At 38.3% G+C, this 14780-nt stretch overlaps 1 protein-coding gene across 14 annotated transcripts in view; it reads right to left on the reverse strand.

The window, feature by feature from the left end:
• LOC131168179 (uncharacterized) overlaps window positions 1-14780 on the reverse strand; it is a 56085-nt gene that overhangs the window by 38914 nt on the left and 2391 nt on the right. For 7 of the 14 annotated variants that reach the window (XR_009140234.1, XR_009140233.1, XR_009140235.1 and 4 more), the window contains exons 2-3: window positions 4856-5163; window positions 4669-4695 (exon numbers count right to left, since the gene is read on the reverse strand). Coding sequence is in view for 6 of the 14 variants with exons in the window: in XM_058127446.1 (XP_057983429.1) it covers window positions 4669-4695; window positions 4856-5163 (335 nt within the window). In the remaining 8 variants the exon portion in view is untranslated. Of the gene's footprint in view, window positions 1-4668; window positions 4696-4855; window positions 5164-13751; window positions 13922-14780 lie in introns of those variants that run through there. The other 7 variants (XR_009140239.1, XR_009140237.1, XR_009140236.1 and 4 more) reach the window with 4 other exon arrangements.

Below are 14780 nucleotides of genomic sequence, written 5' to 3' on the forward strand. Positions count from 1 at the left end.
GAGGTTCATGTCTGAGAAGAATCATTTCTGGAGGGAAGTTATTGCTTCTGAATATAGCCTTCATCACTACAGTTGGACCTCCAGAGAGGTGACCAATGGTCATGGTACTAGTTTCTGGAAATTCATCAGGAAAGGGTGACAGAATTTCTTCCCACACTTTCATTTGAATGTGGGGAAACAGCAAGGATGTATTTTTTTTATTTTGGCACAATGTTCGGCGTGGTGGCTCTCAGCTTTACGCTTCTTTCCCATCTATTTATAGACTTGCCTGCAACAACAATGCCCTCATCTGCCATCACTAGGAGCACTCAGCCCATAGGAACATCTGGAACGTTCCACTAATCAAAAATGTTCTTGATTGGGAAATTGATACTCTTATTGACTTTTAGAGCAGCTTTTACAATGTTCAGAGCCAGGGCTCTGCCAACAATCCCAAGTGCTCCCTGATCAAGGAGGGAACTTTCACCGTCAAGTCCTATTTCAACCATATTTGCTGTGCGAAGGAGTGCACCAGCTCTTTTCCTTGGAAGTCCATTTTGGAAACGACAAACCCTTTCAAGGTTGCTTTTTTCACTTGGGAGGCCGCTCTGGGGAAGATCCTCACCCTTGATAACCTTCAAGAAAAGGTGTCTCTACTGTGAATAGGTATTTTCTGTGCCTCAAAGAAGCAGAATCTGTTAATCACATCCTTCTGCACAGCTTCTGGACCAGGAATCTTTGGGGTTTGGCCATTTCCTTGATCAAACAGAAATGGGTCACTACAGCGTCAGTTGAAAGCAAGATTTGGGCTTGGAAGGGGATCTGTGCCAACAAGTTCAAAAGGAGAGCTCTTACTCTTATTCCCCTTGCTATTTTTTGGGCGGTTTGTAAAGAAAGAAACAAAAGGGCCTTCAATGGAAAGATTTCTTCTCTGCAGGCAGTTAAATGATGACTGGTTTTCCATGATCTCTATTTGGCATTGTGGGATGCCCAGGAGTCCCTGTTTTCCTTGATTACCTGGATGTACTTCAATGACTGGTGTTTGTTTTCGTTATCTGTTTCTTTTGTGCTGCATTTGGTTTGCATCTTCTTGAGGTCCTGTTTGTCTTTAATAAAGTTTTCTTTGCTGATAAAAAAATTTATTTTTGTTGTACATCCGTTTATGCATGAAGAGACAGAAAATCTAAAGCAATGAGTTCACATAAAGGATGAAAAAAAAAAATACTGCAAACTATTTTTTCAACTTATATGGGTTTAGATCAAGAATAGGCTCACATTTAGGGTTCAACTCGTACATGTCACTACTTAGCTCATTTTCTGTGAGGGAGATGGATAAACCCAGCCAATATACTGAATCAGGCCAAGTCACTGAAGTTCCGCTGGGTTGATGCTCGACACCGATTCAAGCAATTTAGGCCAAGCCCATACTTCAGCAGAGGATCAGATGATGACCAGCAAAGAGTGACTACTGTGAGAAGTGTAGATAATAAAGAGCATTGTTGGAAGCTTCATGGCCATCCTACCAGGGAACTTGGTGGCCATGGTGAAGATATGCAGTCACATGCCCATCCTTTTGAGACTTCAGAGGCTTCTTCGCACCCCCAAAATGGAGAAGCTTCATATCTTTCTCAGGATGAAGAGCAAATTCTCAAGTTTTTAATGCAAGACTTGATGTTTCCAGGATATGCATGTAGTAGATGCTGGCAGCCCAAATTAACTTGGTGACACCAGTAGAGCAGATCTTTCCTAAGTGAGACAACAAACTGATGTCATTTTCCCAGGTGGAATAGTCCTCGGGAACCTTCAGAACACTTGCAGTTTTTGCAGCATTCCTGTACATTGGACCAGAGATGGCACATTCAAAAAATAGATGGTTCCCACTCTCTGTACAGTGATGGCAGAGATGTAAAAGTGTGGAATGGTTACCCCAATTGGAAGTCCTGTCCAAGGTCCATAGTCTATTCAAAAAAAGCAAGCCAAGCACTAAATGAGTGTCTTGGAATGAACTCTTTGAACAAGACAGTATTGCTGCACAAGACAGGAAGATTCTTCACTCCAAACAAATCCCAAGATAAAGAAAGAGTAGGATCTGATCCATTAGGGGAGGCAGTCCGCTGTATATTTTCATTAAGAAAGCTAGGGAGAGAAGCAGTGACTGTCTTAGATGCATCACCAATGATTTGAATTGCTCCATAATTTTCGTTCCTAGCCATTGAGTATTTCAAATTTGGAAACAAATAAAATGATTGGCAGTGGTAGGGCACCAAGAGGTCTATCAACTGGAGGAGCAATCCAAGTTTCCAGTCCGCCAGATTTAGGAGAAATTCGTGCTTCATGTGAGTGGGGCATCCTTGTTTTAGTGTGTCAAACAAATTGCTCTTGCTTTACCAATACAATGTAGCCCAATGATTTTGTTTGCGATGCTTGTGGCCAAACATGAATGTATTTCCTATCCATCTAATAATAGAACTGTTTCTCTTCTTGCACATGTTTATTCTTATGTGAGGGGATCTTCACATGTAGCCTCAATTTCTTAAATACCTTTGTGCTTGTTAACTTTACCTAATGTTATTCTCGTCTCGCTTGGTTATATCTACTTATCTCAAAAACTGAAGTGCTTGGTTGCTTTAAAGCCTTTCTTATAATGGTTGCAACACAGTTTGGTGCCATGATCAAAGTTTTTCGAAGTGACAATGGGAGTTATGGGACTGCATACATTGATAGCAAGTTTAGAGCATATCTCTCTAACCATGGCATCTTTTATCAACTAGTTGTGCTGGCACTGCTCAGCAAAATGGGCTGCCTGAGTGGAAAATCAACATTTTCTTCATGTTGCTTGAGCTTTAATAATTACAATGTAGGTTCTTGACTTTTTTTTAAGGCAGATGTCAATTTTCCTATTGCATAGCTTATCAATCATATGTGGCTGAGGATTCTTCAGTTCAAATCGCCAATTGATCTTCTTGAATTGGGTCTACCTTCTCCTCATCTTCCACGATGAATATCTGGATGTCTCTACTTTCTTCATGGTAAAAGATCATCTTGGGGTGAACTTGACCTTAAATCCCTCAGCTTTGCCTTCCTTGGTTATTCTGTGACTCCGAAAATGTAAAAATGGTACCATCTCCGTCTAGAAAAGACATTACTTTTCATCAATACGAAGCATTCCCTTTTATTTCGTGACACATCATCAAGGGGGAAATGATGATGCGTAAGAGATGTCCTCTGCTTCTCCTCAAGTAAAATTTCTATTTTCTATCTTGCCTCCTGATCTTTCAACTTTAAAGGATGCAACTGCAAGCAATGATCAACGGAAGGGGAAGAAAGGAAATGAACGAAATGAGAAGCAAGCAGAGAAGGGAGCAAGTGCAAGAGGACGCAAAGACGAATTCCTTCCAGGTATACCTTTCTTGTGTTGCTACTTTGGGCTGGAAGCATCAACACTTGAACGCAAAGAATGGCGATCTTGAAGAGGAAGTGTACATGGAGATTCCTCCATGTTTTTTTTCCTCCAAGTAAAGGAAAGGTGTATAGCTTGAGAAAATATCTTTATGGATTCAAGCAGTCCCCTAGAGCCATGTTTGAAAATTTTCACAAAGCCATGTTGAAGTTTGGATTTAGGCAAAGTCGTGAAATATCATAGTATCTTCATCAAACCACTAGACCATAAGATCAATGTTCTAATTGATTATGAGGATCAGCAAGATGACAGAGCAATAACAAGCAGTGCTGTGGTAAAGGCATCAAAACTCAAGACTCAGTCAGTTGGCTAAAGAATTTGAAGTAAAATAATCAGGTCCACTACATTGCTTTATGAGAATAGAAGTTGTCAGATCTAACAAAGGCTTTTTTATCACCCCAAATGAAGTATATTCTTTATCATAATGAAACGGAGGTATGCTAGGTTGTAAATTTCAGTAGTGATCATGCTCCTAACAATAAGGAAAGATATCAAAGACTTGACCGAAAAGCACACCTGTCCCATAATAGACCAAATATAACACATATAGTTGGAGTAAAAAGTCAGTATATCCATGACCCTTGTAAGCCTCACATAGAAGTTGTCTACGATCTACAGGGTATTGAGGTATTCATAAAATCAGCTGCAGGCTGCAGGTAAGAGAATCTTGTTCTCAAACATGGACACTTGATGAAAGAGGCCTTCAATGACCCAGATTGGGCAAGCTCACTGGATAATAGCCACTCCACATTTAGCTACTACACATTTGTAGACGGAAATATAGTAACTTGGCGAAGCAAGAGATAATACAGAGCCAAGCCTCTCAAAGTTTGTGAACTTAAGCAGCTACAAACCTTGTTGAGAGATCTCAGAATAGTGAGCAATCAATCTATGTGACTGCACTATGACAATAACGCATCTACCAATATTGAATCTGGTTCAACATGACAGGCTACGCATTGGGAGTTGGGACACTTCATCAAAGAAAAATTTGACAAAGGCTTGATTTGTAACCCCCTTGTAAAATCAGTGGAGTGGTTAACTGATATGTTCACCAAGGATTGTAGGAGCAAACTTTCATCTGTACAAGTTGAGCATGAAAAATATCTATGTACCAACTCAAGGAGTGTTGGGGTGCAGGATTGCCAGGATATATTCTGCAATAAAGGTATAATTGTACTTTCTACATTGATAATATAAATGCATGGGTGTTGTAGTGTGATAAGTACCACTGCACCTGTTCTCTTTCTCTCTCCCTGGGGGAAAAAACAAAAAAATATAGCAAAACCAATAAGAATCAAAAGTTAATTCAAGAAAGTAATTTCCAAACATAATAAAACAATCAATTTTTTTATAAACAGGATTGAAACTAAATTGAGAAGTCTGAAAAAACCAGTTTTACAAACATGCTCATACTTGCCACTTTCGAATGAGTGACAACCCCTTTCTTGAAGTGAAAAATCACTGATTCTTGGATCATTCACTTTGTCCACGGAGGCACTATAAAAGGACTTCTGATGTGGATCAACCCCCACAGACAACAGCCTGCTCAAAACAGGTGTCTCCTCCAAACTTGAATTTACCATAACTAATGTAAGGGGCAGGTAAGGGGTGCGCCACACATATTGCTTCAAAGCCCTTGTTGGTACCATCGAACCAAAAGCACGGAAAAAATATGCTACCCTCTGGAATAGAAACTTCAACTTTTTACACTCATTATCTGACTTCAAAAGAAAGGAAAAGGAAAAAGAAAAAAGTAGAAATCATAAATATGTTGCCACCAAACCAGTAGTTTATCATATAAAGAAAAAGATAATTTAAAAACAAAATTCTAAAATTTCCTCTGATCTAACAATAGGAAATATCCAAAATGAAGGGTTGGGTTATCCAAGAGAAGGCAAATCACAGACACTTAAGGATTGACACACAAAAAACTCATTAAAACTAACTTAAGTGCATTTAAAATTTTAAATTGGGAGACTGGTTTTAAAAAATGGATATTCAAGAACTGAAATTATGAAGAATTTAAATTATACTGTTACAAAGAAAAAATTAGAATTCCAATTCTAAATGGAATGATAGCAGAAAATGTGACATTAGTTTTACTATTAAGTCAGAGCTGTCATGGCAATGATGGACAAAGTGGCTGCACAGGCAGAGGGTGAAGAGACATAGTCTTATAACTGTTAAACAAACATGATAGTGACCTGGGCGAAGAACCAGCATCAATGAGAAGCCAATGAAGCTGTTTGTGGTAAAAATTACCAAGGAGTGAGAAGCTGTGTCATAGAAAGTGCTATGCCTAAATGTTAAGGAATTCAATTTTTATTTCTCTGATTACTTTCAATTACTTAGCAACTCAACAGAGCACAAGGAGAAGCCATGTTGAAGTTCTACACTGGAAACACCTAAATGTGATTGCCATGATAACATTTTGGAAAACCAGCCTTCGAATGTTTCAACATGCTTCTAGTAAAATAAAGTCATTATCTTTATAGGGGAGGTATATGCTTCTGAAACCAAACTCTCCAGCCAAACACATGCCATTTATAACCTACTCAATTACTGATAAAATGAGGAAAATAACAAAAAAAAAAATTGGATTCTTATGTTTTTGCTGTTTCATTTTCAATTTATAGAAAAAAAATAGACATAGTTTGCCATGTTTAAAGTGCTAAAAAAAATTATCGAAAAATAAAGAGTATATATATAAAGAAAGAAAGTGCAAAGTAGGAGAGTAACAAATCCTCCTACTAAAAATAGAAAAAATTTAAAAAGAAACACTAAAAATGCTAAAAAGTTATAAATTATAAAAGAACAAATTTGATCATCTAGAACTACAAGATAGCCATTAGAACAAAAATTCGGACACAGATTAGGTATTCTAGATCTTTTAGGAATCATATCGACTAGATTTCATGCAAAATCCATGTGGAGATTTCCTAGTCACCTTTATGTTCCTACTTTTCTCTGTTTAGCATTCAGATATAGACACATCTAATTTAAGTAAATTTAATTCGCAAACATTGTTTTAGAGGTTAGCGTCCCTGGCAATCACATGAAAACAAATCCGCGATTTACCCCCTACGTGTTGGTCGAGGGCATGACTGACGTAGGCGTGGGATTAGTCTAGTGTGTAAGCCCAGGAAACCTGGTGATATCAAAAGAAAAAAAAATGTCATAAATGAAATCTAACATTATTGAAATTGAATCTCACGTGTTTTATATAAACTTAATCATGCTAAAGATATTCAAATATCTGTAGCTAAAATTAATAATTTATTATATTAAAAAGCTGTCTTCTTCTTGCTCTTCTTTTTTTCTTCTTCTATATATTCTCTAGATTTTTAAAAATGGGATGAATTACAACTAATTTAATTCTAATATTCACAGATCAAATGTTTCAACTCAACTTAGGACTGATATTTGGATCACTAGGGCCCATTATGAATAAACAAAAAATTAATAAAGTTAAATAGAATATACTAATAAATAGAAAGACAAAATTTAAGTAAATTTTGTTAATTTTGTTAATTTTACTGACTACAAGAAGCAAGATAATATCTTATCTTTACACTTAATTAACGTATCTTGAAGTGTGATTTCTCCTCTTCTTGGTTCTAGGAATGACAACAAAAGGAGGAAGAAAAGTTAGGAGAGCCACCATCCATGACACGCTTAATAGTCTAACTGTCTTGTACCAACAACATGTCAACATTAAGAGATGGTTGAATCCCATAAACTGGATGTGCCTAAAATCAACAGTGATATATCTGCTAAAATTGGCTGAAGAGAATATTGAATATTTAAACACCAAGGCAGAATTCCATTGGAACTTTATAAGTCTCTTATGCATAAAATATGTATCCTAGTTGTGCAAATGAGTGCAAAAAAGAAGCCGAACTTTCCAATGGGAGGCAGGTTTTCCTTGTTAACACGGGCTAGTTCACACAACTCAAGAAGTTGCAAGATCCAGTAGTCAAAGCTGCAAGAGCGGGGATCAATCAATCAATCTTTCTTACACATAAAATGAGATGCCAACTTCTGTGTATGATGTAGTACTCCGACAATAACCTTTGGCTAAAGGGTAAAAAACCAACAAATGGTAGTACCACAGGAGTCCTTGTGCGCAGGTTTGATATACATGGGAAAAACTTAAGCAGTCATTGGCCCATCCATGTGTCCAAGCTACTCCTCTATCTATTTTCCAATGTGAGGCAACTCACAAGCAGATATTCCCAACAATCCAGCCCTCAGTTAAAATAGTCTCATCCAGCCCCGCATTGAACAAAAGTTATTCTTGATTCATGCAACCAACTGTCAAAAAAGGAGAATCTTTGGTGCTGACAACCAATTTGGTTACCAATAAATTTGTATTGCTTGGTAAAATTACAAGATGTCTTCTCCTTGTATATATAAAAAAGCTAAGACAAAAATTCAGGGGCTGCTCCAGAAAAACAGCAAGCTGCTCCTCCAGCTTTCCTGAAAATCAGGGGCTGCTCCAGAATACCAGCAAGCTGCTCCTCCAGCTTTCCCACACTTTGTGCATCCTGATTTTCCTCCTGTTTCCTCAATACCCCCCTCAATATGAAGAAGCTATAAAGTGGATTCCCATCGTGTACAGTAAATGATGAAATTGTCTAGAGCCAATTGCCTTGGTTAAAATATCAACAACTTGTAAATTTGTAGAAATGTGAAATGGTTTCAATAAACCTTCTTGAATCCTTTCCCGAACAATGTGGCAACCAATCTCGATATGCTTCGTTCTTTCATGATAAACGGGATTGGATGCAATATAAATGGCAGCTTGATTATTGCAAAATAATTGAACAAGTTGGTTGAGAGTTACACCGAGGTCATGTGGCTCCGAAACCAAACCAATTCGCATGTAGTAGAGGCCATTGAGCAATATTCAGATTCCGCTGATGATCGAGATACTATTCTTTGTTTCTTTGATTTCCAAGAGACCAAAGCATCTCCCAGAAAAATACAAAAACCAGTGATTGATCTCCTTGTCTCTGAGCATGCTCCCCAGTCAGCATCACAAAAAAGCTGCCATCTGCAGTGGTTTGTTAGCTGGATAAAATAAACCTTGTGATGGAGATCCTTTTATGCATCTCACAACCCTAAGAGCTGCTTTCCAGTGAGCCATTTTCGGTTGGCTTAAAAATTGACTCAAGACTTGCAGAGAGTAAGAAATATCCGGGCGTGTGATCATTAAATATAACAATCGGCCAATTAATCTTCTGTACTTTTTGGTTCAGCAAGTTCGGGTCCTTCCTTATTAAGCTTCAAGTTTTGTTCCATTGGAAATTGAACAGATTTTGCTCCAATTAACCCACAATCTTGTAATATTTCTAATGCGTATTTTCTTTGGCATATGAAAATCCCTTTTGAACAGCGGGCTATTTCTAACCCTAGAAAAAATTTCAACTTCCCAAGGTCTTTCAATTTAAAGTGTTTTGCAAGATACTCTCTCAAGTGTTGAATTTCGGTCTCATTATCTCCTCCTATCACCATGTCGTCAACATAAAAAATCATGACAGTGAAAGAAGTGTTTGTTCTTTTGAAAAACAGTGAGTAGTCGGCTTTGGATTGTGTGAACCCAATTTTGGTGATGACCGAAGTTAACTTGTGATTTCATTGTCTTGAAACCTATTTCGAACCATAGAGGGACTTTTTTCAGCTTGCATACATGATTCTCCCCCTCTCTAACATATCCTGGTGGTAATGACATGTAAACCTCCTCTTCCAAATCACCATAGAGGAAAGCATTATTGACGTCGAGATGGTAGAGGGACCAACCTTTAGAGGCAGCAGTGGCCAATAGGCAGCGGACGATAGCCATTTTTGCAACTGGGGAAAAAGTCTCAAAGTAATCCTCCCCTTCCTTCTGTGTATATCCCTTTGCTACGAGGCGTGCCTTGTGTCTTTCAATGGTACCATCTGCTTTGTATTTTGTTTTGAACACCCATTTACATCCCACGACCTTTTTGCCTTTGGGTAGTGCAGTCAACTCCCAAGTTCTGTTGTCTTCAAGGGCTAGTAGCTCATTCTGCATAGTCATTCGCCAATGAGGATGCTGGTTGGCTGCTGCAAAAGAGGTGGGGTTGGTTCTAAGGTGATGGCTAAGCTGAAACTTTTGTGAGCTGGGGACATGTTATCATAATTGAGGACAGAGGAAAGGGAATGAGATTTTACCTTCATCCATTTGCTACACAGCAGGGGAACCATTTGGCACTGCTAGAGAGGTAACAAGTCGGCAATGGAAATCCTAGAGATAGCCAGGTTGCTGTCTCTGTCTTGTGGATCTTCTCAGCTCAGGATTAGTGTTTGCCGGTGCAGGTAAGTGTAGCTCGGGCTGGGTGGAGTCACTAGGATGGGAATGTTCAACGGGTGGGTGAATTTCAATGGTGGTGTCATGGCTGGTTTGAGCAGGAGTTGTAGGTTCAAGATATTCTGAGATAGGGTTAGGTATTACAGGCAGGTCATCAAGTCTGGGGAGAGGAGGTGTTTGTAAGAGTGAGGGTAGCTTATTTGTGTTTAGGAAGGGAAAGGTTTTTTCATAGAATATTACATCAGGACTAATGAAGATTTCTTGAGTCTTTAAGTCAAAGAGTTTGTAACCTTTAATACCATTTGGGTATCCTATGAACAAGCACTTACGTGCTCTTGGATCAAACTTGGATCTGTGCGGATTGAGGTTTGATGCATAGCATAGACATCCTAGAGTCTTTAAGTGAGAATAAGAAGGGATTTTTGAAAAAATGATTTGATATGGAGATCGGTTTTGGAGGTTTGGAGAAGAAATTCGATTTATCAAATATGCTACTGTGACAACACATTCTCCCCGGAATTCTAAGGGTAAATTGGCTTGAAATCTAAGAGCTCTTGCTACATTCAACAAATGTAGGTGTTTTCTTTCAACAATGGAGTTTTGTTGGGGGGTATAGATGCAACTTTGTTGGTGAACTACCCCCTTTGAGGCAAACAATTCGGTCATTTGAAATTCTTTTCCTTGATCGGATCGTATTCCTTTAATCTTTACGTTGAAATTGATTTTCAACAAGATTGAAGAAATTTTGTATGATCCCTCTTGTTTGGCTTTTAGAATGCATGAGGTAAATCCATGTCTTCTACCGTGGTCATCAACCATTGTTAGAAAATAATGAGCACCATTGAGTGAACTAACAGAGAAAGGGCCCCAAATATCCATGTGTATTAAATCAAAAGGTGCATCAACAAATTTTTGACTCTTGGGAAAATACAAATGAGTTTTTTTTGCCATGTGACAAGTTTCACATTGGTGTTTGTCAACAAAAGGAGGGATATTATGCTCTATACTATGTAGTAAATTGAGGCGTTGATCAGAGGGGTGTCCCAAACGTAAATGCCACAATTGTGGTGTCAAAACAGACAAAGAGTTGGCTATGGGTTGGTGAGATGGCAGCTTGTTCCCAAGCTGATTCTTCTCCAAAAGATAGAGTGTAAAAACCCCAAAAAGAGATATAAAAGATTGGAGGATTGATTTCCAAAAAAAAAAAAAAATTATTAATTAATTAATTAATTAATCGAATTTAAAAGAAAAAGAAAAAAAAATTAATTAAAATTTATTTTTATTTTATTAATAAAATATATTATTATTAATATTAATTAAATATTATTATTATTATTATTATTATTATTATTATTATATTCATCCTCCTGAAGCTTCAGGAGAGTCAATCCAATTTAATCTTTTTCTTCTTCTTCTTCTTCTTCTTCTTCTTTCTTTTCTTCTTCTTTTATTTCCTTTTTCCTGCAACAGCGCAGGTCCTCTCTCTCTCCTCACGTTCTCTCTCCCTCTCTCCTCGATTTCGTGACGGATTTTCGTCCGATCGAAAATCCGAAAATACCATTGGACTCCATTCGCCGCTGCCGTCATTTCTACTGGAGCGGATCAGTGGTAGGAGCGGCGTAAGCGTATTCCCTGGGGTAAGCCATTTTTCCCTTTTTCTTTAATTTCTTGCAAAATATAAGTCCAATTGACGAACGGACACCACCACGAGAATCTAGGGATGATTCTCTACAAGTCTAGTGGGACGGAATTCTCATGGGGGTGTCGGGCCAAAACCCCAAATTTGGGGTGCGGCGATTATTAAGGGGCTTAATTTTAATTCATTAGCATTAGTTTAAAAATGTTAAAATATTAAGCATCTAGGATTGAAGTAGGATTTTTGAAATTTAAGGCCCGGGTGAGCGCCGCAGGTGTAATTTTGGTACCCGTAGGCAAAATTTGAAAAATTAAGTGGGGATGTTAAATAATAGTTTAAATATTAATTTGAGGTATTTGGAGCCTAAGGAAGGCTAGATGAGTATTGTGTTGGAGAAATAGATTAATTAATCTGGGGAAAAATGTAAATTTCAGGAGTTGAATTTCGGGCACTAAGGGCATAGGATTTGGGTCCTAAGGAATTTCTCAATAGCCAGGTAAGGGAATAAACTAAAGCAGTAATTTTTCATACAAATTATTATTGATCATTTCTAAATTTATTTTTAGAAAAGCATATGTTGTATTGTGTATTACGAATAAAATGTACGATTGGGAAAATACTGCTATGATGATTAAATTGTATATGTATGTATGAGATGTAAGTAATTCACGATTTTAAAATATGAAGTATGACTTTTAACAGCATATGTGTGGCATGAATATTATTTTTTGTGAAATGTATTATGATGTGAAAGATTTTACGAACAAAGCATGATTTCAGGTATTATGAAAATATGAGTTATATTGTGATGGTTTTGACGATTATGTGATAAATGTTGTATTTTCAGTATATATATACCTGAAACGATTTTGGCGCGAGGCCATATATTTATGTTATCGGCACGAGACCGTATCTATGTTTTTGGCGCGAGGCCATATTTATTATGATTTTGGCGCGAGGCCATATGTATGATTTCGGCGCGAAGCCGTATCTATGTTTTCGGCACGAGGCCATAATGATGTTACGTATGATCATGTATTATATGTTTTCACAACCAGGATGTTAGTTTAGTTCAGACCAGGAGCTCGGTACCGTAGCTATGGGTTCATTTTGGCACGAGGCCTTATTAGTGCTACCGTCCCACGAGGGGATGGGAGATGGATAGTCGATGTGGCTTTCAGTAGAGTGTGGACGTCCACCTGGCAGTCCGGACCAGGGTGTGGCGGGCTCATCGTACTTATAGACATATTTGATTCGGCAGTGGTCGGCTAGCCATTGTCGGGTCCCGCCTTCGAGCTGCACAACCCGTCATGGGGGGTAATACATGACACCAGCTAGCTAGTCATCCTGGGTTTGTTTTCAGTACTACAGTTATAACAGATGATTTTATGTATGATATGATTTGTTAACAGATGTGAAAATATATGTTTACCCAGTACAATATGATTATGTTTATAGAATTATGAAATGTACTGTATACGTACAAATGCATTAAATATTCATGTTGCCACACAGCTGTATTTAGTTTATTTTCCCTTACTGAGAAGTGTCTCACCCCCAAACTTAATTAATTTTTCAGGAGCTCCTGAGAGACTGGCGGGTCAGGGCCGCCGTTGAGCTAGTGAGATTACCCTGTGAGAAGGGTAAGATTTTGTAATAGTGTCAGAGTTATTTTGTGTTTAACCCTAGAGATATTTGGATGTTTGTGAGGATGTATAGAATGCTCTGGTATTATGTTTTATGATTGGATGTTTGAGATTTAATGTTTACTGCTGCTAGGTTTTCCGCTGTGTTTGACAGGTGTCCCTGCTACCCACGGGTTCGGGTTGACCATTTTTATTTATTATGTGATATTTTATGTTAAGAAATTGAGGGACGTTACATAGAGCCCTTGTTTTTCTCTAGCAATTCCAATCGTCCTCCAAGTGTCCAGTTCCTGAATAAAACTTTGTTTAGCCAAGAAAATGAAACAAGTGTTTAGGTCTCGGCTAATTTGACTTGTAGAAATGAGATTATGTATAGGACATTTTTCAGAATGAGAGCAGATGAAATGATGAGAGTCCCTATATGTGAAACTGGTACCATGGTCGTATTGGGTAGGTTAACTAAGATATTTTTCAAAGGCTTTTTCTGTGTGATTAGATCAAGAGATCCTGTGATGTGATCAGCTGCCCCACTGTCGAGGATCCATGCACTTCTATTGGTGAAGTTGTTTGTGCAGCTCAAAGAGTGTCTCAAGGAAATAGATGAAGCAGCAAGAAGCTCACCGTTATGTCTTGGTGAATTTATACCTCGATTTTCTGAGTTGCTGCTAGATGGAGGGCTATGAGCTATTGTACCTGATCTGGCGAGATGTTCAAATTTGTCACTCCCGAGCCTTCATCTAAGGATGCATTGTTGGGCACCTTCTGCTGGCTCCCACCTCCAATTCTTGGCTTATACAGTTTGTGGTTTGGAGAGTATCCATAGATTTCCCAACAAGTTTCTACAGTATGATTTGTTATCCCACATTTCGTGCATGATGCTTTCTCTTTAGGACCCGATCCCTTGTAGTTTCCTTTTGTCTGCTTAGTATTTCTCTTCTGGTTCTGAGGTTTGTCACTGTTGACTGTCATTGCTGCAGATTCTAAAATACTTTGGACCAGATTAGTAAGCTCATGATTCGCTTCTCCTTCTAGAACAAGGTTGAACACTTCATCTAGTGAGGGCAGTGGGTCCTTCAACAGAATTTGGTTCCTTAGGTCTGCATGAGTGTCATCCAATCCCATAAGGAATTGCATAATCTGTCTTCTCTCGAACCTTTTACTCAGCACTGAAACAGCGCCATAATCCACTGCTGAGCATTTGAAAGGCTCTTCGTACCTCATTACCTCTTCCCAAATGAGTTTCAACTTGGAAAAGTAGACACTTGCTGGATTTTTTCTTGTTTTGTTGTTGACATCGGCTGTTCAAGCATGAAAATTCTGTTATTGCTCGACCTTGCAAACCTTTTCTTGAGCTCATCCCATACTACTGATGTGGAACATGATGTATCCACCAATATCAGGTGAGAGACTGTTGGTGATCCAAGATAGGATCATATGATTGCATCTCTGCCACTGTGGGTATTTGTCATCAGTACAGCAAGCTTTGTGATGATGCCATTTATGAAGCCTAATTTGTTTTTGGCTGTGAGAGCTACATACATAGCTCTACTCCAAGCGTGATAATTATGGGGGGTTAACGGTTGTGAGACTAAAACAAGTCCAGTGCTCTTCCCATGATGTAGGAAATAGGGATTGGAAAATTCATTTTCAGATGGGTGAGGTTTGGCCATAATGAGGGTTGGTAAGAAAGAAGATTTTGAGGTGAAGGTGGGATGTTAGGAT

The sequence above is a fragment of the Malania oleifera genome, chromosome 11, assembly GCF_029873635.1.
Source record: "Malania oleifera isolate guangnan ecotype guangnan chromosome 11, ASM2987363v1, whole genome shotgun sequence".
NCBI classification, from domain to species: Eukaryota; Viridiplantae; Streptophyta; class Magnoliopsida; order Santalales; family Ximeniaceae; genus Malania; species Malania oleifera.